Here is a 27,637-nt window from a genome sequence, read left to right on the forward strand (position 1 = left end):
TATACAATAACCAAGAGCTGGAAACAACCCAAGTGCCCACTGACAAGTGATTGGCTACAGAAGATGTGGTAAATATACACAATTAAATACTACTCAGCTATATTAAAAAAAAAAAAAAAGAATGAAATTCTGCTGCTTGCAACAACACAGATGGACCTAGAGGGTATTATGCTTAGTGAAATCAGTCAGATGGAGAAAGACAAATACCGTATGACTTTACTTGAATGTGGTACATAATGAAACAAAACAAACGAATGAACTAATAAAAACCAAAATAAACTTTTAGACCCTAAGATCAAAGTAGTGGTTACTAGAAGAGAAGGGGGACAAGGGGTGGGCAAAGGGTGTAAAAAAGGACCAATTATAGGATGAAGGACAGAATTAGGTTTTCAGTAGGAAAATAATGTATTATATGCCGATGCTAATTAAAAATGATGCCCACGTGTTATAAACCAATGTAACTTCAATGATATTATTTTTATAAAAAAAAAAGAAAAGAAAAAGAAAAATGGCACTGACATACTCGCCAGACACAGAGTTGCCACAAACCTTCAATTTGTGAAAAATGCCATATCTATCTGCATGGTGCAATAAAGTGAAGCAGCGCAATAAAGCAAGACAAAGTCCACCGGGTATTCAACAGTTGTTTCAGGGAAGTATCTTCATAGATGTTTTCAGCCAGTGACAACTTTGGCATCGTGGAGGATTCATAACCATGATCCATGTCATCGCTGCAACCCAGAAGACCTTGGAGGGCTGCTCTGGGAAGCTGTGGCGTGATGGCCGAGGGGCTGCCCAGGACATTATCCCCGCTTCTACCGGTGCCATCACGTCTGTGGGCAAGGTCACCCATGAGCTAAATGGAAGCTGACCAGCTTGGCCTTCCATGTCACCACCTATGATGTGTCCATTAAGGGTCTGACCTGCCGCCTAGAGAAAGCTGCCAAATAGATGACAGCAAGAAAGTGGGGAAGCAGGCTTCACAGGACCCCTTCCAGGGCATCCTGGGTTAAATGAGGACCAGTTTTGGGGTTTTACAGTGGCACCCACTCCTTCCCCTCCAATGCTGGGGCTGGCACTGCCTTCAATGATCACTTTGTCAAGCTCATTTCCTGGCATGACAATGAATTTGGTGGTGGACCTCATGGTTCACATGGCCTGCAAGGAGTAAGAGCCCCCTGGACCACCAGTTTCAGCAAAGCACAAGAAAAAGAGAGTGGCCCTCAAATACTGGGGAGTCCTCGCCCCCTCATCCACTCTGAGAATCTCCTGATTTGTCACAGTTCCACCCCAGAACCCCCAGAGAAGGAGAGGGGTTTAAGGGGCCCTGCCTTGTCCTTTACCACCAGTGAAGTACACTGTACCCAGTCAAAAAGAGAGGGAGGACTATTGATTGACTTGACAGTGACATCAAAACCAAACAAATTGCAATGTGTAAATGTGTAAATGCTCTTTGGAGTCTAATTTGAATAAACTATGAGGAAAAAGAAATAATTAAGAAAATGTGAATATCGTGATCAAATATTTGATATTAAGAAATTTTAAATTCTTTATGTGTGATAATGTTACTATGATTATGTTGTTTCACTTTTTTTTTTAAAGATTTATTTATTCATGCATACAAGAACTGGGGTACAGGCCAGAGCTGTAGAGGGTGAGAGGGTTCACCAGAGACAGAGCGGGGAACAGAACAGGCAGATTGAAATACACTGCTGAGGGGAGCAGCGGGCTAGTCAGGAGAGGTCTGCTGCACCATATGGGTAGCTCCCCAGCCAGGGATTGAATTCATGCTGCAGTGGCTGCAGATAGCTTCATAGGCTGCTTATTAACCCCTTGCGCCACCAGGGGGGCCCTGTTGTTTCACTTCTTGATCTAATATATAAACAACAAAATGATAAGAATATAAGATAGGGTCCTCCCTGGTGGCGCAAGGCATTAAGTCTCAGCACCATGAGCTTTCGGCAGCCACTGCAGCATGAGTTAGATCCCTTGCCAGAGAGCTACCCACATGGCGCAGCAGACCTCTCCTGTCTCACCCGCTGCTTCCCACAGCAGTGTATTTCAGTGTATCTGCCTGTTTTGCTCCCCACTCTGTCTCTGGTGAATCCTCTCACCACCTCCCACCCATGCACCTCTGGCTACACCCTAGCTCTTATATGTATAAATAAATAAATCTTTAAAAAAAGAGATAATACAGGGGTAGGTAAAGATTTCTTGCTAAGGATACAGAAAGCATGAACCATAAAAAGAAAAAATTAATAAACCAGATTTCATCAAAATTTGAAAGTACTATTCATCAAAGACAATGGCAAGAAAATACATACCCAACTGGAAGAAAATATGTGCAACAGCCATATCTGGATGGGTGGGTGGATGGATGGATGGATGATAGACAGACAGATGAACCGACACATATGTACATACGTATATACGTACATACATACGTACACCACCTATGTCTTGTATCCAGAAAATACAGACAGTAATAAAAAGGCAAATGATCCCATTCAAATGGAAAAATTCTAGAATAGGCACTTTACATAAGAAGACATACAAATATCAAATAAGCTCATGAATCATACAAAGCTCATACAAATATCAATAAGCTCATCATTACTCATCAGAAAATGCAAACTAAAACTGTGAGATACCACTACACATACCAGAATGGGTAAAATTTTAAAAGATGAAAAATTTTAAAGAGGATGTGGATCAGAACTCTCATACATTACTAATAAGAATATAAAATGGAACATACACAGGAGGAGCTCATTAGATATTTAATTGTTGAATGAATAGATAAATGAATGAATAGTAGAAAACGTCAGAGCATTCCCATAGACTACCGGTGGTTTTCAAACTTCAGAGTCAAAAATCACCTGGAATGATTAAAATGTAGACTATCCCACAGGACTGGGAAGGGAGCCTCAGAATTTGTATTTTTATCATTCTTCCCTCAATACTTCTATTGCCCAGTCAAAAGTTCAGACTCAGAAAAACACTGTCTCACTTGTGGAGTTACCTTGCAGCAGGTTCCCTTGGGCTCTCCAACAAGTCAACTCTCCTGCCCAGGGGACAGTTTGTCCTAGGTGAGTGGTCCACAGAAAGGGGGCTTGCTCTGTTCTCTTTCATTCAAAGGGAGGCTGGGCATTGATCTAAGTGCTTGGACCCCTTCAATGGAAGGTATTATAAATACATAGTGTTGCTAAAATCACAAAAACTTTTAAATAAAAATGTTTTCCCTAATAATCCATCTATTTTTCATAATAATGGTTTTTCCTCCACAAATCTTAGCACTGTTAGGGGCCGGGCTGGGGGGCGGGGCGCGGAAATCAGCTTATTTCACAAAGAAACACTCCAATCCGGCATTTGTGTTGGTCAGAGATGGCCATGCTACCTTCATAATTTCACTCTGGGAACTTTATTCTCTAGAATCTCAAAGGTGACAGGAGGCCGTCCCAGTGGCCCATGTTCGCAGACTCACTCTGCTGTTAGAAGCCCATAACTGTCTTCCCAAGAGGGGATACCTGAGGCAGAAGCAGACTTTATTTCAAGATGCTTAGGTCAAAACAGCATCTTGGGATCCAAAGCTGATTCAAACTTCTTTTTGCTGTCAAATACATCACCAAATTTTAATCCCTGAGGGAGTTTTCTTATCTATAATAAAGACTGAATTTTCATTCATTCAACTTGTCAGTTTCTCTAACACTCAGATCTAGCAGAGGGAAAATGGCCAGGTTTTGAGCCAACTCTTTGAGCAAAGTAAGGTAACTCGGACTAAAAGTATTACACAACAGAATGCCCGGTCCTGGAAACATTCCGAGGCCTTTTTTTTTTAAGTTATCCAGAAATGACAAAGGAAATTATTTACTCCAGGAAGGTTTGCAGATTGGTGTAGCTGAGGGATCCAAGAATGCATTTTTCTTATGTCTTCCTCCCTGTCCTACTTTTGCCAGTAACCAAGTGACAACAGAATTATTGCTGGTCATCTATTTTTTTAATCATGTGCTTTTCTTACAAAAGACAAGGACAATTGTTGTTTCCAAAAAAAGGCACATGATGGTTACATGAGATTCCATACAGCTGTTGGATGCTTCCAGCCAGTCCTATCCAGGGTTTTGAAATTATTCATGCTTTTAATGGAATACCAATTATTTAAAGCAGAAAAAAAAAGGAGTTGAATGGGAACTGGAACCGTAACGACAATACCAATTGAAAATACAACCCATAGGGCTCTGGAACTTTTGAGATCTCACAGGATATATTTACAAGAATAAAAGACATTTTCTATCCTGGGTATATTTATTGACAACTTCACAAGTATTTGTAAGCCAAATTGCCTGAACTTCAGAACATGTCTCCTTTTTACTAAGTCGCCGGTTTGGTAGCTGTGGTGAATTGAAACAGGAAAAACTTTTTCTTTAAAGTAGAATAATTACTTTCCTTTCAAAATAAGACTTGATTTCAAAAACAATTTGAATATGTCTTACCTCAAAATAATATTTTTAAAAATCAGAATGCAAATTCCACACGTTTTACCCAATTCCTTTCCGAAGGGAAGAAATGGAAATAACCCAGTGATACAACACTCAGGCAAAAATTACAAAAGACAGGGCCTCCCCGGTGGCGCAGCGGTTGAGCGCTGGGTTGAGAAGCTGCCCGCGGCCTCTGCGGCGCCGGTTTGATCACTTCCCGGCCACCGGAGATGGGACCCACATGGCGTGCAGACCTCTCCTGCCGCCCGCTGCTCCCCTCAGCAGTGTACTTCGGTCCTTCTGCCTGCTCTGCTCCCCGCTCTGGCTCTGGTGAATTCTCTCACCCTCCCGCGCTTCTGACTGTACCCAGTGCTTGTATAAATAAATAAATAAATAAATCTTTTTAAAAAAAATTACGAAAGACAGTACTTAAGGATTTTGCAGGTGAGGTTCTGTGAAAACAAATAACAAACTGCCTATTTGTTTGCTGCTGTTGTTGAACTGAGAAGCTATGACTGTTCCAGGATCGGACGACCTAGCTGTCTATAAAGACACACTCCCCTTCCTGGGGGTAAGCAGAAGAATTGATATTCAGCCTTGTCAATGGCAATTTGGGAGGGGGGAGCTCAGTGAAAGGACCTGGCTCTGGCCCCTTACCCAAAGTAAAGCTACATGGAAAGGGAGGATTTTGCAGCCTGTGGGGAGGACTGGCCGGAAGAAAAGCCAATGATCCCTTTCAGGCATTTCATCAGTGGTCATATGCCTTTGAACTTTCCTTGGTTAAAGAAAGTGAACAGCAGCTCCAGACTTGTCAAAATACCTTGGGTTTCTTGGTCTGCTTTTAATTTGTTGGAATGTTGGCAGACACAGAGTGGTTCGCCCAGGAGGAACGCCTTAGACTATGTTCAGTGGTCAACTGCCTTGATCGGGTCACAGGGAGCTTGGTGATGACACCAGTCAGTCTGGCTTGGCTCTGAATTTTGTGATAGGATGGCTATACGGTGACTTGGAAGGGCTACTGTGGGTTATTATTTATGTAGAGCTAAACATAGCCACATGTCTGGAAAAGGGGACCTGAAACTCATCTAGCCCACCTGGGCAAGTAACAACGGACTGAGGTGGGCTTGAAGGGTAGGGGAAGGTTCTAAGTTGTACTGTGGTTGACAAAGAAAGCAGGAGAAAGGCATTTCAGAAAGACACATCAAGCATGAGAAAGGCTGGAAGGAAGCACAAAGGGAAACAGTTGCGAGGTGTGACCGATGCATGGAGATGAGAATGCAAAGGAAGGCCAGAAAGAAATCTATGCTATTAAACATCCAGCTAACATTCCTTTGGAGTAAGGCTCCAGCCTCCAGCTTCAAGTCCTCTCATCTACTGGGATTTCTTTCCATTGTGAGGTGTGGACTCTTGGAAGTAATTAACTGAAAAGAAATCATTTGCTTATAAGGTGAACATATAACTAAGCACCCAATCCTGAACACTTCAGCATGATGAGAGCAGCTGTAATTGTGTCGGGCACAGTTTGCCCAAACCTGTCTTGGACAACCCAGAATGTTCGGTCACCCAATTTTTTTTTTTTAGCTCTTTCTAGGTGCCAGGCGCTGTGATAGAATATTAACTCAAGTCCCTTAATTCCCCCAGTTACTCTGTAAGTAGGTGTAATGATTCCCATTTGACAAACCAATGATGAGTCTCAAAAGCAGAACTGGTTATCTTTTTGTAGTCCTTTTCCACTCCACGATCTTCAACCCTCATGTTTACCAGTTAAACCTCTGTGGACATTTAGGGCATCCAGCTACTTCAGGGTAAACGTCCTCATCACTGGACCTATACTTGTACCTGCCTCCTGATTTCTCCCTTGTGTTAATGGCTAGGACACCTGAATTTGAAACCCTCTCTCCACCCCAGTCCCCTTCATGGGTTCAAAGGTCTAATTTGCATACTCCATGCAATCTCCAGACTCTTAGAGATATTCTGACCCCTGCCTCACTGCCTTAGTCACCCTGCCATGGCCACGCCCTCTACCTCACAACTTCCTGGTCTCTCTTTTCCTTATTTCCACCCTACCTGTTCTGTGCCACCCACACTCCCAGCCCTGTAAGGCCTCCTTGCACCCAGTCAGCTGTTTAACAGCTGGCTTTGCAGGCAAGTAACATGTGCTTGGTTATCCGTACACGTTCATGCGAACTTACTGATTCAAGGATGAGTGGCACATAAATTACAAATAAAATATTCAGTACTCTTTATTGTAAACTCTTATCAGGTCAACTGATTCTCACAGAATGCTTTCACTGGTTTTTACTGAACTCTTATGTGTAGTCAACATAAAAGGGAAATTCAGCCAGGATTTGACTAATTGACCGGCATCCCAACCCACCAGCTAGCTCTTTTCTCAGCAAGCTTATGTTCCCAATTCATTTATCCGATGTGATTTACTGTTAAACTATTTCTCACCTTCATTCCAATTTTATTCGTTAAACTGAAACTTTGTTCAGTCTCAGCAAGCCAGTATTCCTACCATGCAGGTAAATACAAGCAACCTATGTCAAGAGTAAAATGTAGTTCATTCTGACATGATGAATTGAGTAGTTACTACCTTTCTTTAATATCTTATCTAATTATAATCTTATTTGCTAATAATGGTGGCATTTGAAATCGGCTCCCAATATTCCTGCAAATTTACCATCAGTTTTCATGAAATGGAGTCAGACTCCAGCCTACACTGCGGCTCCAACATCTTTCCCTATTTTACAGGACAGTCTAAAAATGGCACATGAAGTTGGCTCCCTCCAATCTACCTGGTAAACATGACGAGAGTGAGATCAAATAACCTAAAATGTCTCCAAATTTCCTTGGTCCAGGGAGAACTTCAAGAGAAATACATACCACAATCAGTCTGCACTGGGCACACAATGGCTTTACAACTTAGTACAAAGTACCTCTAGAGTTACAGAGAAGCCTACCAGCGATCCTGTGCATGAGTATGACAAACTGTGTATGCATTTACCTTCTTAAAAGGAGGACTGCAGAAAAGCATCAGAACACAAGCAAGCAGCTCTCCTACTTCTCCTGCAGGGAAATGCTGACTACCCACAAGCCCCACTAAGAAAATAAATCCCCAAGGCCTACTATTATCTACACTGACACCAATTCGTATGCACAGTCTTTCTCCCTGACACAGGAAGCCACTGCAGACATTATCTCATCCTCTAATCCTCACATCAAACCTGTGAGGCAGGTAGCAGAAAATACCCTCAACTTACCTTATCTGCAGGAAATCACTGCCTAAGCATCTGAGAGGCTTACTGCTCTGCCAACACTCCCAAGTTTCCCTGCCACCAACAGAGATGAAGCAGTGGCATCTCTGGCTTCTAATGGAACCATGCACTAATGTGTAAAATGGACTTCTTCTTGAGCCCACTCATCAGAAAAATCTGGCATAAAATGACCCTCTGTGAGCTCTAAGCAGCTGTCTCACTGGGGCAGAATTTGGTCATGCTTTAGTCCCACGATTGTGGAAACTCCAGCAGGACAGGAACATATTACCATCAGCATGGAAATTCTGCAAGTTGAATATAGAGGACTGGAACTTACAGAAGTAATGAGGTATAAAGAATGAACAACAGCACTCATGAAGTTGCCTCTTTCTTCTTGAAAAATGAAATCTCTACTTTCTACCAATGGCACACTGAGCAGCTAGGTCTTCCACTTTTGGAAAATGCAAACGTGATGAAGGTCCTAATTGCAAGGAATTTCACTAGCCTTTGAGTTCATTTACCAGCACAAGGCAGGAGAACAAAGATAGTGTCCTATCACTACTCAAACTAAGAAAAGTTGGCCCTAATCTTTATCTCCTTCCTGTAAGAGGTGAATGTCCCCCTCAGCGTGGCACTTTCTCCTCTTCTTGCCAAAACCAGAAGTCTGCACCTCCTCTCACAACCACCTGCAAACCTGAAAGTTCTTTAGAACACTTCTAGGTGTTCATGCCATCCTGTAGCTCCTCCAGTGGCAGGATCCAAATCCTTCAGCTCCCATGGCAGCCGTCTCCATTTCATGCCGTGATGCATTTACCACCACCACCTAGGACTACCTGTCTTCTTTTCCTGATCAAGCCTTTTCCATGCCATGAAAAACTTCTCTCACTTTTCAGTTTCTTAAACTGGAAAACATCTTTTTAAGATGTTTAAGTTCATGTAAGTTATCACAAGTATAATTTTTTTATACTAACAGTAAATTAGAATGAGGGCATCTACCATGAATAGACCCTCATTTTGAAGGTCATTGCCCAGCCCAGAGGCTGGCTCATGGGCCTGTAATGAGCATTCATATGAGACAAGGTTCATCATGTAGGTGACAGCTTCAGAGCCTGCCACTTAGTGTGGCATCTCTTGAAATGGCACTCCACCTGCCTAGCCACATCAACCAGTTTAAATTTAACAGCACACCATGGTTATAGGTCAGCTCAAACATGGAGAAACAACAGCCAAGGCAAAGTCCTTCAGAATGGTCGGTTCACAGGTCAAGAAACAATCCTGGATACACATCCTGATTCTGCTGTCATCTCCCACAGCAGGGGCCTAGATACTGTCCAAGGAAGGAAGCCTCTCCCTCTACACTAAGAGTTGAGCTCTGCCCACTGGGTTTATCAGGAAAACTTTCCTGCTGTGTTGCTTCCTCTTATCAAGTAATGCAAAACTTGGAACTAGTCTCAGTAAGTGACTTTAGAGTTCTGTGTATATGTGCAGAGGGTTTAGGAAAGGAGTCTGCTGGTTTGAGTTCTGGCAGTACAAACTGGTTTGCTGCATTTAGCCTAGATCAGCAGTTTTCAGAGATCTGTGCATGAGCCACAAGGCCTGGGAATAGATGATTTTATGGTTCTATACTCTGGATTTCTACCATGTCTTTAAAGAAAGGATTCCATTTCTGGAAGGGGAAATAAAAACCACCCTGAAATATAGACTGATCTTCTGGGGTCTGAACAGATATTTCTTTGTTGCTATTCCAACTCACTCACTCACAAGGTACAAGAGTTAGAAGCAAGAAGATTGGGAATGATCTGGTTTTAAAATGTATTTTAACCACACTAATCTAATCTTAGCTCATTCCTTGAGTATTTTTCTGGGAAAAAAAAAAAAATCAAACATATAAACCTCCAAATCGCAGTAAAGGAGGATGCAATTCTCCCCCTTCAGCAGGAGTGTGAAGCAGTGTCAGGCACACACCAGCCTTGGAAAGCACTGTTCCCTACATCCTAGTCCGTGCCGGCTCAGAGACCTCCTAGCAAGACCCTAACTTACTGTTAGGTGTTCTTATGTTTAGCACAGGTCTGTTCTGACATAAGATTTAGTAAGCTTATAGTAATTACTATACCGGATGTCGTCTCAGACATTCCAAAGATGAAGTACTCCAGGGTTGTCTGTTATCAGGAATTTTACTTGTTCTCCAACTCTCTTGGGCTACGGTTTGGTCCCAGAGGGACTGTTCCCCTCCTCCCGCCCTCCAAAGGAAATACCAGATTTGATAAACCATGGCACTGTGGCTGACAAGGTTTAAACCAAGTGATAGCTAAACTTTTTAAAATCTAAGAAAAAGCTTATTTTGCACAATTAGGAAAGAAAGACACCAAAGCACTAAACATAATTTATGTACATTTATGGCTTTATACAGTAATAGCAAAGATTGTTCTTGTGTCTGTAAGTACATCAGCATCATCAGGCACTTCTCAGAGAGTATCGGAACAGGAACATGGAATCTGCACTGTTACTAAACTCGAGTAGCGAAATGCTCGGAGGGCATGACTATGTCCTAACAGGACTTAGGTGGCTACCCCTGGCCACACTGCCAAGCAGTGCACCACTCTCAAGGAGGAGGCCAAGAGTAATGCCAGGCTGTTTTGTTTGCATAAACTACACTGCATGTTTTACTGAATGATTACTCCCAAACTAAAACCACAAGAGAAACTTCTTAGTTCAAAGCCAGTTATAAATTAAGAACTCTTAAGAGCTGAATATAAGAATTTCAAGAAAGGGGTAAGGTTAGGGAGGTGGGGAGCACTGGTAACATATATCCAGCAGTTGAACAAGTCCAAATTGGATACCTTTGGAGAACTGTTTCCATTTTAAGTGTCCTTTCTCCTCTTCTTGGGATGTTCCATTTACTACTGCTCACTGGGACACAACATTTGCTAATTAATTTAGACTGTCAGTTGTCAAAGCAGAACTTTCCAGTAATACAGCTATTACCTAAATATATTCCATACGTTTATATTACGCAAACAATACTTTATATTTAAAATATCTGAATAGCTCTATAATACAATATGCTTTTAATAACAGTACAAACCAGAGGAAATAAATCAAACAAGGCTGCATAGATGATAACATCTGCACATTTCACAAAGCAATCATGTACAATAACTGATATACTAATTGCTCCAAAAAGTCAGTCTTCGTACAGAAAAAGAAGTACAAGAGGTCACATAATGTTTTCAAAATAGACAAGGTGCTTTTCACTGGACTTCACTGTACCCCAGGAGAGCTACCCAGGATTCATGTTTAGAATTTCAACACAAAAAAAATTTGAAGGATAAAAATATATATTTACATAGACTCAGTAGGAAGAAACATCTTTTTAAAAGTCACTCCAAAAAGTAGCAAGATTTTAACCATGATTTTAGCTGTAGTTGCCTCCCTGAAGGGCTGTGAGGCTACGGAGTAAGGGTACCCTAGGAAGGGAGTGGTAGCACTTGATAACAAAACGAACATGAGTACTCTGGCACCAACAAGTTTTATCACATGCACAAGAGGCACTGCTTAGAGGAACTAAAGTTTCTAAAACCAAACATTTTGGAGAAGCCAACAATGAGGATGGTCAGAGAGGTGGCTGTTTAATAAATTTTCAAAATGGTAGAAGTCACAGTGGAAAATTTACAACAGAGCTGGCCTCCTATAGGAAATCAATTGGGTACACTTGTTTTTTGTTAAATATGTAGGAAAACCCAACAGAGATGCGATTCATATGCAAGACAAAGTAAGTGTGATTTGAGTTAAGTGCACAGAAATCAGAGCCCTCAAGAAGGCAAGTGGAACATTTTTGTGCACCTGTTCCACTTTGGGCATTCCATGTGACTTGAAAATACTGATGGATTAAATGGGAGGCAAAGCCAATTAACTTGGTCTGTCAGTCAGTTACTTATAATTGAAAAATATTAAATCATAATCAGAATTACAGTTTAGGTTATTAAAGGTTAAAGAAAGTCTCCAATTTTTAACGTACGCAAAGACTTTTAAAAATACATTCAAATATACAACTTACAGCTGGTTTATTGGTTTTCAAATTAAATGCCCCAATTTAAAACAAGTTCTATTCCATTTGGTAGCCATCTGCACTCATGAACACAAAGCATTTCTACAAACCACTAAAGTCCCATTTAAAAAGTTCTCCCTTTGACTTAAATTTCCACAGCATGCTAAGTACTCTGCAGAAGTGGGAGAGGGTGTGTGTGTGTGTGTGTGTGTGTGTGTGTGTGTGAAGGGTGAGTGTTCACATGATCCCGCAGAGCTACACAACCAGCCTCCAACCTGTACCAGAATAAGAGCACAGGAATCTGAGGGGAAACTCTGCTGAACTCACCTCAAAAATTTTAAGTTGATCAAAAAAGCCCTAGTTTGAGAAAGGAGCAATGTTTTAGATGCAGACATCCCTCCTCTGCCCTACTCCCACCGCCAATTCTGATCTACAAACATTACAAGGCCTCCCTGGAGGAACTGGCACAGCACACAGCACATTGCCATCTTATGAGATGACGCAATGCTATATGGTGTGCTTAGCTCATGGATCATTGGAAGTTGACGGAGTTTCTTTAAAATACGTATAAAAAACCATATTAAATTCTCCTAAACATGAAATGCGAAATGTCTATAGCTATATATCACTCTCCTGCCAAAATAGGGCCAGAAATGTTGAGTATGCAAGTATTAATTACAATGATTTTAAGATTAGTCAGTAACATCACCAAGTAACATCCCAAAGTGTACAAACCAGTTAAGCACGTATAAAATTAGTACTAATCCAGTTAGAAATACAAAATGAAAATTATGGATGCTGCCTCAAATATCTGGGATTCCACAAATTTACAAGCAGACTATGTAACAAAGTAGACTCTAGTTTTAAGAAAACATTACAGTTCAATATCTATTCCAAAAATGATCTCAAGTCCCAACAATAACATCAAAAATCATTTATCTGGAAATTAGAACCATTTAAATGTTTGTACAAATTTGCAAATAACAAAATAAACAAACAAAAAAAATAGAAAAGACCTGTACAAGGCTGGCGTTTAATTATTTTTTTTTCCTTCGAGAGTGTGACAAGTCCGTTGATTCAGCAGATTAATAACAGGCTATTGGTTCTCATGTAAATCATGTGGCAATAAGAACAGGTCCAAAACTGTTCAACGGAGGTGCAGTATGAAGAGCTTGGTACTTTGTGATTCATCAGTTCAGCAGAACCCAGGTAGTACGAACAAAAGTTTAACTTATCAAGGACATGAGACCATCACAGTATTACAAAAAGAGTAAAAACTTTCCTTGGACCAAATGGGTATTTTTAAAAAAAAACACACACAAATACAATTCTGTAGCTACTGCTTATATACAAAACTTGAAAGCACACCAGGATCCAAGTCTTTTCTGCAATTATATGGTGTAGTGAGTTTGGCACTTCATTGTAATGAAATTTCCAATGGCACAGTCCTTATCTACAGCAGCACATAACCTGCAAACATCGGGCAAACATCCTGTACAGGAAAAGTGTCTTCGCTGCCAAGTCTGACGAAAGGAAAAAAGAAACTTTTTTTTTTTTAATCAAGAAAATGAAAAAGAGGGGTGAAGGACATCTTTGGACTGCTTCTCTCAGTTCTGCTGTCAGACAATTTGAAGTACTTTTAAGTATAGCCTAGGAAAAAAACACACACCAAAAATGAAAATATAGCCAAATTAAAACCAATTCAATTTAACATATTACAGTGACAGGCATACTCAAGGGTAAAAAAAAAAAAAAAAAAAAAAAAAAAAGCTAGTGCTTTCTCAAATAGCTCAAATCATTCAATGGGGAAAATTACACTTTAAAAAAAAAAAAAACCCTTTAGTATTTGATTTGTATCAAACATATTCATTTATTGAAGAGCTACTAACAAAAAGATGCAGTCATCCAACTGTCAAAAGAAAATCTTTAAAGTAGTTATAAGAAGTTTCCTTAAGTTATAACTCAAAAGGAAAATTTACATACTGCGAAAAGGGCAGAGAAGGGACGATAAAGGATGACTCTGTGGATAAAGGATGACTCTGTGAGGGGCAGCTTAGTCAAGTCCCAACCGTTAAAGACACATGGCATATGACTGTGCACCTATCCTTTACATTCTATTTTCAGAAGGTGTTTTAATATTGGGGTGAACTTACCTGCTCACTAACCCTTAGCCTGACACCCAGCTATGCGTTGTCGTCTTGACACTGTGCGGGAAGCTTTGGTTGGGCAACACATTGTCAAAGTTAAAATCCAACGTATCTCCATCCATGAGGTCATTCCGAATGATGGACTCCATGTCACAGTCCAAGCGCTCGATAAACATGCCGTCCAAGTCACTTGGGAGCTTCTCCTGGTGGAGAATGCCCATCCTGCCGTAGCCATTGCAGCTGCCCACAGAGGAGTAGCCCCCCAGAGCATTCATCTGCATGGGGTGAGGCAGAGGCACTTGTAAAGATGTCTTCACTGGGCCCAAGCGGTTCATACCTGAGGTGTGGGGCATGGTGTTTACCGCATGGGGCAAGGCACGCCCATTAACCACAGACGTTGGCTGAGCATGTCCAGGGTGAGAGTGGGAGCTGGGACTCATCATTTTGTTATGAGATGCCTGGCTGCCATAGGATGGCATGACCGAATTAGGGCCCATCAACACATTCTGGCCAAGAACCCGGCTGTTGGGCTGGGCCACCCCAGGATCAACTGGTGTCATAATGTCATTATGGGGAGGAGAGTCTGAAGTAAGTAACTCCTTCAAAAGCCCCGGTGCACAGGTATACTGAGTCATACCTCCATAAGTCGATTTGTTGTCCTGAAGTGTTTGCATAGGCATCTGGGGCAAGGGGCTCATGCTGGATTGGCCATAAGTGTATTTTTGGTAGTTTGGGCTGGGTGAATTCAGACTGGTGTTTGGTGGAGCAAATGAGTAGCATGGCGTCTGCTGCATCATGGTGCCAGGTGAAGACTGGGTCGAAACAGTTAATGACGTTGGTGATGAGAGAAGGTTGAGATTATCCAAAAGGTTTTCCATGTTTTCAGGATTGCTGATCTCAGACAGACTGGGCAGAGTGGAAGTCATCTTTGCAGCAGATGGTGGGTACACCATAGAATGCACATCCCCATCTCCAAGATCATCCTGTTCTGTCATAATAGGGGAAAGTCTTCCACTAATAGTACTAGCATTTGAGCTAGTTCGAGGACGAAATGTACTCCAGTTATCAAAGTCATCGTTGCTATGAGAGCCAGGGCTTGCAGGCCACTTAGAAAACTGAGATCCAGGGCTATCCCCAGCACCCTCCTGGCCAGACTGGAGGGATGCTTTTTTCTTGGCAGCTCGGCCTCGGCTCTTAGCAAATTTACTGTTGTTGTCCATCGATGCAGCTCTTCTCCTGGGGGATTTTCCACTCTTGCCTCCCTCTGGATTGAGCATCCACCAAGAACTTTTTCCAGTTCCTTCGTTCTGCACACGAATGAACTTGCTGTGTAGTGACAGATTATGACGAATTGAATTCTGTAAAACAAAACATCATGTGAAAAATACAAGTACCTCTCCCTTGGAAAACGTACTGCTCAAAATAGGTATACATTACATGAAAGACATGCAAACTTTTAAAGAGGTTATGGTATAATTTTCAGCTCGAATCGTCATGATGTTCTTTCTGAACACCATTATGAAAGAACTCAAATTGGTACAGGAAAAATAGTATCTTATCTTAAACACAGTATCTGCATCTTAATTTAATGAAGGGATAAAACTACGTAAGTATCATCATAAACACCTTTTATATAGCTATATTTCACAGGGAAATTACAGAAGCTGGTTTTAAAACCACTTGAATTTTGCTGAGTTATGATATGTAAATAGTCCTCTATGACAAAGTACATCAAAAACCCTTTCCATCTTATTACCTCCTAAAACTATTGCCAATTCTCTTCAGGTTGCACATGCACCATTTACACAAAGCTTTCTATTACCATACCCACATGATTATAGAAAACAAAGAAATGAGCAGGGTAAATGCTAGTCAAGAATTGAAAGTCTGAAAACTAGTAAGACCTAGATTCATTTACACCCTTAAAGCACAGGAGGAAAATACAGGTGAATATAGTCTTTTTTTTAAGAAACTAAACTGTCACCCCCCCCCCAAAAAATTTAAATTCAAGTATTGCTTGCCACCCTGCTCCCAAAAATAGCCAGTGCTCTGTGCTAACTGAACACTACATCAGTGGTTATGCTGTCCCAAAAGACAATCTGAGAGGGATAGTGTGGTGGAGAGTACAAAGGGCCCTCCAAGCCTCTATAGTTCTCTGCACCACATATACCCCTGTACCACATGTAATATAGCAAGGCAATTAGTGACATGGCTCAGCTCCTCACTGGCTACATAACTATGGCAAACTGCTTGGCCCCTGTGTACCTAAGTTTCCTCATCTATAAAACAGATTATAAAGTTGTACAGGGTTGTTCTACAAATTAAGATATGGTATATAAAATGTGTCTGTCACATGTTAATCAGTTGCCAAGAAGAAGTTATTAGTTTCTGACTTTGAGGGCACAGGATGTCGCTATTCTGATTCGGTTTCTCTCCTATTCACAGGAGTGTGGTAGGAGCTTGCAGATATAGACGCAGACCCACATCTCCAAACCACATGGTGAAGAGGGCCAGCAATAAGTCTTCCAGGCTCCAGTAGAAGCATCGAAGTCAGGCTGCAACAAATGAACCCCAACTTGAGTCTCCTATGGGGTACACAAGATTTCCAGCATCCAGAAAGCCTCAGGGATACATGAAAACAAAAAGTAGATTCCCTGAAAAAGAAGGGCTTTGTCTTTTTGTCCCTAGCACGAGACAGGCGCATGGTAGATTCTCACTATCTGCTCCTTCAGTAGCCTCTGTCCTTTGGGCCCTTATCCCAAGTTCACATATAAGAACAAGGAGGTTCTTGACTCTAGGGAGCAGGGCTGTGTGCCTGGTATCCGGACTGCCCCAGTCACCTCTGCCTATAAGATGCAAGGTTCACCTACCTAAGCCCCTGGACTTCTTCAGCCCCCGCTCTCCCAGACCACAAAACGGGTCTAGCTAGATTTGCAGTCACCCAGGGATGCAGTCACGATGCCCACATCCTCATGCCTTTAAGTGGGACGCAGATGCCTGGATGCCAATCATTTGTACCAAAACAAAGCCTTTGCATGCAGGACAACGTTGGGACTCCAATATAAACCATGAACTCAGGTATACTCTAATTAAAAGGAGGTAGAAAACAAAAAAAAACAAACAAACAAACAAAAAAACCTCACTTTTTAAAAGGAGATGCGAAAGTTAGTGAGGTCAGATAGTCAGGAGTGAGAAATCCACGTTTCAAAATACTCTCTGACCCTCTGTACTACATTCCACCCCAGGATTGCAACACAGCAGCTATGTAGCAGGCCCTTGGGCCAGGGCAGGCAGCAACTGCTGGTCAGACAGGGCCCTGAACAGGGAGAGGACTCCAGGCTGTTTGCCGGGCAGGTATGGAAGTAGATGACAGTGACAGTTTCTTTTGTTACCAAAACTTCCCTCTTTCTTCCCACCTAAGAAAATATCCCCAACTCAAGACAAGTTTTAAGGATGCCTTTCAGTCCACACAAGAATCTCTAAAGGAGGCCAAGTGTTACATTTCCCTAATGTCCTATTTCACTCCCAAAAGACTCCCCCAAACTCAATGGGAAAGTTTTGTGCGCAGCACACACATGTAAATGGTACCAGAGCCGCAACCTCATCTGCTGGGCCCACCAATATTGGAAAACCAAGTTCTAAAGTCCTCCTTCAAGAAGCAGCTTGACCCTGGGGGATAGACTGGAATGGGCCAAGTACTCTCACCCTGCAACATTTTCTGTATACTGAAAGGCTGGCATTTGCAAAATATTCCATCTTGATAATCTTGTTCTTTGAACACAATAGACACAGATAAGCTACCATGAAATCTCTGAAGGAAAGGAAACTTGACTCCTGTCCCTATCACATTTACTTAATGATAAAGGGAGATCTTCCTAGATAATGGCTTACCCACAGTCTGTACCGCCTGGGGAGGGGGTGGAACAGCTCTCCAACTTAGATATTGTACCAGATCATCTGCACAATTGGAGGGCATTTTTAATAATACTGTGAAATACATGACCATCTTTTAAAAGTTCAGGAAGTATTCACAAACCCAGGTGGGACAGACAGTAATTCTCTACTTGGACTTACAAAAAAAAAAAAACAAAAACACCACAGCACTCCCTTACTTATCAAAACATTATGCTACATATTTTTCTTAGAGGACATTTCAGGTCGCTGTTTGAGTAACAGAGCTGTCTCCTCACTTTGCCAACAATTAAAAAAAAATTTTTTCCGAACAGGAAAAGGTTTGCTGTGCAGGGCTTGTTACATAAATTCCTGTTTTTCACATAGCCAGCAGGACATTAAAGAAGCTATGATTTCCAACTGGGGGTGGGGAGGGAGGTGCGGTGTTGATAGGTAAATCTTGTAAAAATATGTGTTGCTATTAATGATGTTATGTCTACAAATCTCTGCCGGACACAGCCAAGGCCAGAGGAAAGTGCAGTTCACCCATAGAGCTGTGTGGCAGAGCCACATGTAACTGCTGGTGCTCTGAGATATTCAGTTCTTGAATTATAGACAAATTATTACTTGAGCAAAGAGGCAGATGTGAGGACAGAGGACTCGTGTGCTGTCAACCACTTACCCAAATCCTGATTCTGTATGACGCCATTAGAGAAAAAGACCAGTCAGCAATTTTCCTCCCCACTAGCTGTATATCTCTGCAGCCAGGGGTTTCTGCTAATGCTGAACTGGCTTTCCTCTTGGACCTGCTCCCCAGACTCTCCCCAGCCACCTGCATGCCTGGCCACCCCAAGCAGTGCAACATGTTGTTCTTATGGACTGTGTGAGGGAAAAGGGGTCTTCTGGAAAACAGGTATTTCAAAACTGCTTACCTGGCTATTACTAATTCTTGGGATTCTACAGACCAGATTCCATGTTCCTTAAAGGGCACGGGGCTAGAATTTGATTTTATTTTCAATCTCGAAGAGCTACACATGCTCTTATATACAATTAATGTTCGATACCTGACATCCCAAAAGCATCACAGGGAAGGAAGCTGGGATGTTTTACCCATCTTTTACCCATCCACTTTGGTACCATTTCTCCATTTATAAACTCATGCCAAGTAACATTTACTGGGACTTATTCTATCTAGGTGTAGTAAAGGACACAGAAGGAATTAGACACAAGAGTTTGCATTCTAGGTGTTTTATGATCTACCTGGGGAGAGCACAGGCCACATAAACAGTCACTAAGGGCAAAAAAATAATTATGTACAAAGGACTATCCAGGAATATTAACCATTTCCCACCAAAGGTGCTCACTTACTCTCCCAATTTTTGTTTCCTTTTAAGTGTCCTTTTTCTTCGAGATGAATTCACTGACTAACCCCATCCCATCCTGTAAGCTCTCTGAGGACCTTGTTTACCACTAATTATGATTCTGCTACATCTGGTCCTTTGGGGGCATATCTGGCTCCCCACCTGTAAGATGTGTCAGAGTTCATGAACATGATTTGTCTTCGTGGATACTATCTTCACAGCTCCACCACCAAGCAGGGACTCAAGTATTTGCTAAATGGATTAATGGGTCCCACATTTACAGGTCTGTTCTGAGATTAAATGAAATAATATATGTAAGGCACTTGCCTCGATCACTATTAGTTGATGTTATTATTATCACTGGGATAATGTCACCTATAAAATAGCATGTCTGTGCTTCAGAAATTTATCTATCTTATAAACATTAGTCTCACTTCTTTATAAGCATACCTTGTACTGTTTCCCCTAATGTGGCCTTTTAACATGGTCAGTTACTGGAAAAAGACACCAGTTTGGGGGTAAAATTATTTTATCTTTGCACTAGACACTGTCTCCGATGTTGTAAACAGATGTTAACTAAGGAGTTTAGATACAAAAGCTGGTCTGTTAATACTGGTCAAAATCCTTAAGTCTTCTCAAGGTGCTGCTGCCGCACCAAGCACATGGGCACCACAGAGCAATGGGCTCTCAGTGCTATGGCACAGCCAGCGTGTGACAGGGAAGCAGTGACGGGTATTAGAGCAGGGCTACTCCCACAGGCCACAGTCTGGACGACCAGTCCTGCTAGTCCACTGCCTTCCTGATTGGAAGAAGCAAGGCTCTAGGGCCAGTCTGCAGAGAACCCCCTGAGGACATAGAACAGGAACTATCCTGCCTAAAATGCTCCTAGTATTACTGTCTGAAGTAATAATCATGCAGCCACTGTCATGCAAGAAGCTTCTTTATGCCTTTCTTTTACTTTAAATTTAATTCATTTTTAAAAATATATATTTTCAAATGTATCATATATACATATTAGTATAGTGTACTATGTGTGTGTGTATTCGTATAGTAGAAATAAGTAAATTTTACACTGAAAGGGTATGCTGTATTTTTAAAAAACATTAAGAAGTCACTAGTTTACTAGAAGTCCCACCAAAGACCAAGGGAGCAGCTCTAGTTCAGGACTCAAGTCTAGCAAACTCTTTTCACGCCCACTGGGTCAGATCAGGTCCAGCCCTCGGTTTACAGCTCTCCTCCTCTGGCTGCCCCGGACTCCTCTTTACTTTGGGCTTACCTGGCTCCTTGCCCTCCTGCTTCTAGCCCCTCAGCTCCACTGCCAGCTTGGTTCCATCCAGTCTGTTGTCATCTGTGAGTTTGGACACCCTACCTCTTCAGGATTCTGCCTATAAAGGCTATATTCTACTTCTCTTTCTGCTCAGCAGCCTAACACTACTCTGGTCTTTGCATTTAGCCCCAAAAGTAAAACAAAACAGCAACTTAAGCTGAATACATTCTCCTCATTCTTTATATTTTCCTCTAGTTTACAAACTGCTTTCAATACATCATACCTCATTCCATCATTGGAAGGGTCCTATAAGGCAGGTATTACCAACCCTGTTTTAGAAATGGAAAACCAAGGTAACACCTGGTTTGGCTTCACCGTTCTATTAAGAAGATCCAAAGAAACATACTGAAGACTGAGGTTACATATGTGCATCTTGAGGGGGCAGAAATAAGTCTGTTTATAAATACCAGTTTACAAAACTCAGTTTGCTTTTATTTTAATAGGTTACTCTTTGTGGCAGGAAACCATAGCAGTTTAAGTGTGAATTTCAGATGTGAGCATGACCTGGAGGAAAACTTGTGGAAAAGTCCCAGAGGCCCCCACAGCCTAGACCTGTCCATTGCCCTAGAATATGAGCCGGTGGGTGTGGACAACAGTCACCGAGTCAAATAAAAAGAACTTCAAACTAAGACGCTGGAACACATGACTAAATGAACTTGTTGTTCTAGAAATTCTAGAAATTCTTTCAAAATGCTAGACAAACTAGATTTTTCCAAAAGCATTTTATCTTATTTCTGTGAACTTTGTAAATGCGTGCGAGTGTTTGTAGACTCTCAGCAAGGACTTTACTCCCTCCTCCTGCTTCCTTTTTTACACCATCTCTTCCTGCACGTCTACAAGTGAAAACAAACTAAGGAGAAAGCAAGAATAATCTCTATTCAACACAGTTTCCATTAGAACTGCTAATAAAACAACAACAGTGTGAAATTACTCATTTTGCTTGCAAACAGAAGGAAAACGTGACCACTTGCCATCACTCTTTACACAGTGATGTAAATGGACATAGACTATCAATAGACAGCACATACACTGAACTTTTAAGAAATCCTGTAATCGAAGATCTGCTGTAAAGAGCTCATCAATGTGCTCAAAACATGCCCTTGCATCCAGCTTATCTTCTAAGGCTGATTTCATTTCTCACATACCTGTCCTTCTAGCCTGAAATTCCATGACCCCAAAGGCCACTCTTGTCCTCTAGTTTGCGCCGAGGACACAGGCTTCTCCAGCAGTCCCAGGGCAGGGAACAGAGGGCTCACACTCTCATAAAACTGAAGAGCTGACGGCTCTGGGAAAGTCATCTGGTCTAACTCTCATTTTATGTTAGAGAAAATAGAGTTCAGTAAGATTAAAATGCAGGTGGAGAGTTTATGGGTGTGTTAATTTACAAAATGTAGAACCACAGGGGCTTTAGCCCTGGAAAAAATGTAAAACAAGTATCAAGACCATACGGTGTCCCTCCCCACCCAAACCAATTCTCAGCTATACTCTTGAACCACTGTAGATACATATTCAGCTCGAAGCAGTTTTATCTCAGACTTAAATCATTCCCAAAAAAGGAAAATATGAGTACATTAAAGCAGTTTCTACTTTTTTTTTTAAAAAGTGGGAGATTATGCACTCATGTAAAACAGTACCCAAAAGACCATGTTAGAACTCCTATGCAACACTTAGAAGTTTCATGTATTTGGAGGCACAATGGGACTTGGAACCCCAGGTGACTCTGAGTCAGTCACTCAATCTCCCTGTGTCTCACCTTCACATCTATGAAACAAAAATGAGTATCACATAGTACTGCTAGGGCCTAGAGGACATAATATACATGGAAAGCACTTAATGCATTACCTGACAACAAAGCTGAGGAAGTAAAGGTTGCCTATTTTGTTATAGGAAGTAAAGGGATATATAAACAGGAATTGTTAAGCCATCATGAGTGGTTACAACTTGATTAAAAACCATTCATCACAAACTTCCTGTTTAATAGGCAGTCAGCCTTCTGTGGGCTTGTTTCCACGCTCTCAAACTAGATCGTAAGCCTTCATTAACAGAAAAAAATATTTTCTCTCCTTAACAATTTTTAAATTAAAAAATTTGAATGCTGAACTGGCACACTGTGTCCACATTTTTGGTGCCCTACATGACACATGTGTATATGAGGTTGTTCGAGTTACCAGCTGACAGGTGACAGACCATATTTCAGGATGGCAATTAATGAGAACGATGCTCTTTTCTCCTCTCTTCTCAAACACAAGTTACCAAGCACGGTTTCCTTTATGGAGAGCAAACCCTGAAAGAGTCCCCAGGTAGTGCGGGATTTCAAGAACATGCTGTAGGACAACATGTTTGGTAAAGAGGTGAGTTACAACTGACTAGGCTCCTTGTACTAGGAAACAAAGAGTGGAGACTGAGGGGTACCCCACCCCCCAGGTGAGCAGGAAGGGCAAGGAAGAAAGCCTGCAATGGAGAGAACAAGACAATGCTCTGAGGGATCCCTGGTCTTCATTAGGGTCTCATAATATTCAAAAATCAAACTATCTCAGAGCAACATTTCAGTCAAAACCTCATGTATTTAGGATTCCAGGAAAAAATCTGCAGGGGTAGAACACTTTTACTTGATGATATTAAACTATATCAAACTTTTGATCCTCTGAAGGTGATAATTACAAAGTAGCACAGGGCTTCCCTTTACTGTGTCCAACAGGGAAAGCCCCTATATAGTAAAGAAAGCCACTTAGGGAAGGTAGGGCAAAGCCCTTAATTTTCAGATTGTGAAAATGACAATCTTTTCAATCCCACTGAATGCCATGTACTTTATACACTATCAGAAACTAAGAATCCCCGAAGAAAAAAAAACGCAAAACAATTCAGGTGAGCTAAAAACCTTAAGTGCAAGCATCTTCCCTTCTGTTCCAGATCATAAGGCATTTACCGTAATTACTTTCCTTCTATAACCTTCATAAAAGTTGCTAATTAAAAAGTGGATACCATTTCATAAGTTTGGGGCATATAAGGCAACAAGGCAAACTCTCAAGTGTCATCAACCCTGGCTAATAAGGTCCCAGAGGTGGAAATAAAAAGACTAAAATTTTCTAAAATTCTTTTAAATGTCTTGCTTTGGGGAAAAAAAAAAAAAGTCAAGTGGAGTTTGTTTCTCTCCTGAGATTAATTCAGTTTCAAAGCAGCCTGCAGGCATCCCTAGCGACCCTTTAGCCCACTAGCTATCTTCCCCAGGGTGGCAAGAAGACCACCCACTGTCAAGTCCACAGCAGAGAGCACCACAACTCCCCACCCTGCACATGTGTTAACCTTAAAGGATCCTATCCTTTTTGAAACTTCTACTTAATTAACTGCCCAAAATATGGACTCTTTTTGCTACTTCTGCCTAATGACTGTCTCAGGCAATAGGCCCCACCATTGCAGAAAATTAAGTGGAAACTCATTTGTTCCATAAGTGCTTCTGCTGTTTCCTAATGAAAAGCTTTGTCTATTTTATAGGCCATACAATTTTTCTAATCTTCACTGGCTTTATGACCACACTGCTTTAGAAAGCAATTAACTACCTTATGTTTTTGGCTGCCAGAAGAATGAGGCAAAACAAAATAACCTGGAACAAAGAATACGGTAGGATTTCCTTCTGATGACAAACTTAAATTAGGCATAAAATGAAGCATAGCATATCAATATTTTGCTCAATTTAAGTTTTCTAAAGTTATTGGCAGACTAAAGTGAATTTTACAGTACTTTATAACATTGTGATGAGTTCATTAATAAATATGTTCATATGACATAAATGTTTATTCAAGGTGAGTACCTAAACTATTTGCAAAAGCCAAGGGAGAGCTTTATGCATCTGCCCTCAAAGGCAAGAACACTGAAACTTGGATAGATTGAAATACCTAGGAAACTATCCCATCCAGAGCATGGACTATCCAAATTGCTTTTTATCTTAAATATGCTCACTGTCTAGAAGACCTAGAGAAAATTAATCCACTGAATAAGCTATTTGCCAAATACTGCTTACTCTTAGTAAACAGAATTTTGAAAAACAAAATCCAGGTTAATGTAGGGTTTATTTTTCTATTTTGGAACCCAATGATGATAAATCCAGAATTAAAAAAAAAAAAAAGCTAATTGCAATGAAGCACAAAACTCTGACCTACATATTATTTGTAATATGGAGTTTTCTTGTTTATACAGAATCTCCAAAACTAACTTGCCCATTAGTCTGACTAGGAAGCCTAATACAACAATGACTTGCAGCAGTTAAGCATACATTGTTTGGGGGGTTACCTCCCAAAATTTCTTTTTTAAAAAAAGATTTTACTTATGTTTGCGTAGAACTGGGGTACAGGCCAGAAGTGAGGGGGTGGGGGGGGAAGAGGATTCACCAGAGACAGAGTGGGGAGCAGAATGAGCAGATTGACTAAAATACACTGCAAAGGGGAGCAGCAGACAGACAAGACAGGAAAGGTCTGCTGTGCCATGTGGGTTAGCTCTCTGATGAGTGATGGAACTCAGGCCGATGTGAACCTTTGCAGTGCTGGCATTCACACACGCTCCAATTCCAAACCAACAAAGCTGCTTCCACACCACCAGGAACGCAGGCCAGTTCAGGAACTCCAACAGAATCCCATAGACTCCAAGTTGAGTCTGCCCTGGAACCAGATTTAATGACCTGAGGACATCCCACGGAGTCCTTTGGTTTCCATAAATTTTGAGCTCAGCCCCAGGACTAGGCTGGTATATATTCCAAAGAGAAGGAAGTCAGGAGGACAGAAAGTATACCCAAATCACCTGAGTGATTAGCAAACTTTACCATCTGGAAAATTTTCCTGTATTCAACTTTTTCTCTAATGCTGCACTTTGAATTCACATCCTCTTTGGAAACATGACTAATAGTATAGCCACGAACTAAAAGTACAAGACTATAATAATCATAAATCTCCAAAGACAAAAACCTCACAGCTACTACTGGTTATCAGTATCATTTTTTAGAAAGGTGTTTAAATTTTAAAATGCACTAGTTATACACAATATACATTTGTTGTTTGGGAGTTGAGAAAATGAGAAAATTTTATACAGTTAATTCTATTCTAAATACTTAGACGAAAGGGAGAATGACTAAATGACTAAATGAACCATTTCTTACAGTGATTCAAACCAATGGAGAATTAGAACTCTGCAGAGACAGAAGTTATACCTTAAACTGTTCTTTTTAACTTCAGTGCTCATTGTTTTCAGTAGCATCACTTTGAATTTCCTCCAAAAGGGAACTGTGAATAGGAACCATTGTGGCTAAAATCCCACACTGTACAAATATTTTGTATTTCATCCAAACCACTGCAGTCAAGAATACTCTCAACCCCAGCTACAATTTCCACCATAATATATCTATTAGTACTTTTGGGAAAGTGCTTTCTCCATTTTCTTGAAAGTATTTCCCAATATGGTTCAGTCAAAAGTTAGAGCTTATATTCACGTTAAGTCAGGTCATTTAGTCCACATGTGGAGCTGAGTGGGTTACAGATGTGCGGGTGCCTCACCACCATGAGACCCAAAGGCACACTGTGAAGACTAAATGACAGTGTCTGGAAGCCAATGGTGTATTAAAAATGTGAAAGATGTTAACACTTGCCAGCATATTAGAAAGTTCTTCGAGAAATTAATAATATTCTATAACAAAAAATTTTCCAGAAGTTTTTAGCCCATTATCACAAATAATTTAAAAACTACAAGCAGTCTAGACTCATGCTTGAGATCAATCTAAACTAACAGACAGACACTTTGACATTCAACTTCTCTCCAAGATCACTATTCTCAAAGACTTCTGCATTTCTTTAAACTAACAGGCAGTCTCCTTACCATCAATTTCTTTGTTTTGGATTATGGAGAAAAGCAATTTAATCAAATTCTGACAACTTAGTTAAAACTAATGGATAGTTTTGAAACTATCATTCTTCCCCCAAAGTTGTTGAGGGGAGCAGCGGGCAAGACAGGAGAGGTCTGCTGCACCATGTGGGTAGTTCCCTGGTCGGGGATCAAACTGGGGATGGAACTCATGCCACAGTGGCTGGCAATAGCTTGCTAGTGATGAGACTTTAATCTCTGCGCCACTAGGGAGGCCCACAGCAAGCAATTAAAAAAAAAAAAAAAACATATTTTCTTTAACAGAGGTTTCCAGGTTGGGTTATGTAGTTTTTGATGTATTTAATTACAGATATACCTATGTTAAATGGACCATGCAGGAAAATAAGGCTGGAACAGAACATGTCCAGCCAGTCAGTACAACAGCAAGTATTCTTCACAGGTCCTTGAGTTAGTCACTTTTATTGGGAATACAAACAGAAAATAAACTTTTGCCTACATTTCTATTACTGAAAAACCCATCCAAAATTAATCTAGGAAATGAGCAAAGTGTAGTAGAAGCAGGACTAATGTGAACTATTTAAACCCACTGAAAAGCCTGAGTTATTATCTCCATTCACATTTTATTAACATACTTTGGGCCTTTTAATTCTGCCAAATTAAAGCAAGCAATATAATTCTCTTTCAAAAAGCGTGTACTAAGCCCCTATTGTATACTACCGAGGATACAACAAAGTAACATAAAGCTCATTTCTGCCTCCCAGGGTGTATCTAACCATATAAATATATATCTCCACAGATATCAAAAAATCAAGACGGGGCCTCCCCTGGTGGCGCAGCAGTTGAGCTCTGGGCTGTGAAGCTGCCCGCAGCCTCTGCAGCACCGGCTCGATTCCTGGCCGCCAGCGAGGGTCCCACATGGCGCAACAGACCTCTCCTGCCACACCCACTGCTCCCCTCAGCAGTGAGTTTCGTCAGTCTGCCTGTTCTGTTCCCCACTCTGGCTCTGGTAAATTCTCTCACCCTCCCGCGCTTCTGACTATACCCAGTGTTTGTATAAATAAATAATCTTTTTTTTTAAAAATCAAGAAAGAGTGCCCACACACAAAAATGTAAGCTAGCCCATGCTCCAAACAGAAGGATCCTAAACTGGAATTAAGGCACGTAAAAGGGCAAATTCTGGATTGCTGGATAAAGGGGGAAGAGAATTCTCAGTGTGAGTACAGAACATGAATCAAAGCTGACTGAATCAAAGTATACTATATGGTG

General features: G+C 41.1%; 1 protein-coding gene across 1 annotated transcript in view; it reads right to left on the bottom strand.

Annotated features, from left to right (window-relative positions):
- Positions 1-4,906: 4,906 nt before the first annotated feature.
- Positions 4,907-27,637, bottom strand: part of FOXO1 (forkhead box O1) — a 96,707-nt gene continuing 73,976 nt past the window's right edge. Inside the window, exons 2-3 of the mRNA XM_037527229.2 lie at positions 13,934-15,285; positions 4,907-13,430 (exon numbers count right to left, since the gene is read on the bottom strand). Coding sequence (XP_037383126.1) covers positions 13,948-15,285 — 1,338 coding nt within the window. The 3' untranslated portion in view covers positions 4,907-13,430; positions 13,934-13,947. The remainder of the gene's footprint in view (positions 13,431-13,933; positions 15,286-27,637) is intronic.

Source organism: Talpa occidentalis, unplaced genomic scaffold (genome assembly GCF_014898055.3).
Source record: "Talpa occidentalis isolate TD23 unplaced genomic scaffold, MPIMG_talOcc4v2.1 talOcc4.5, whole genome shotgun sequence".
In the NCBI taxonomy this organism is placed as follows: domain Eukaryota; kingdom Metazoa; phylum Chordata; class Mammalia; order Eulipotyphla; family Talpidae; genus Talpa; species Talpa occidentalis.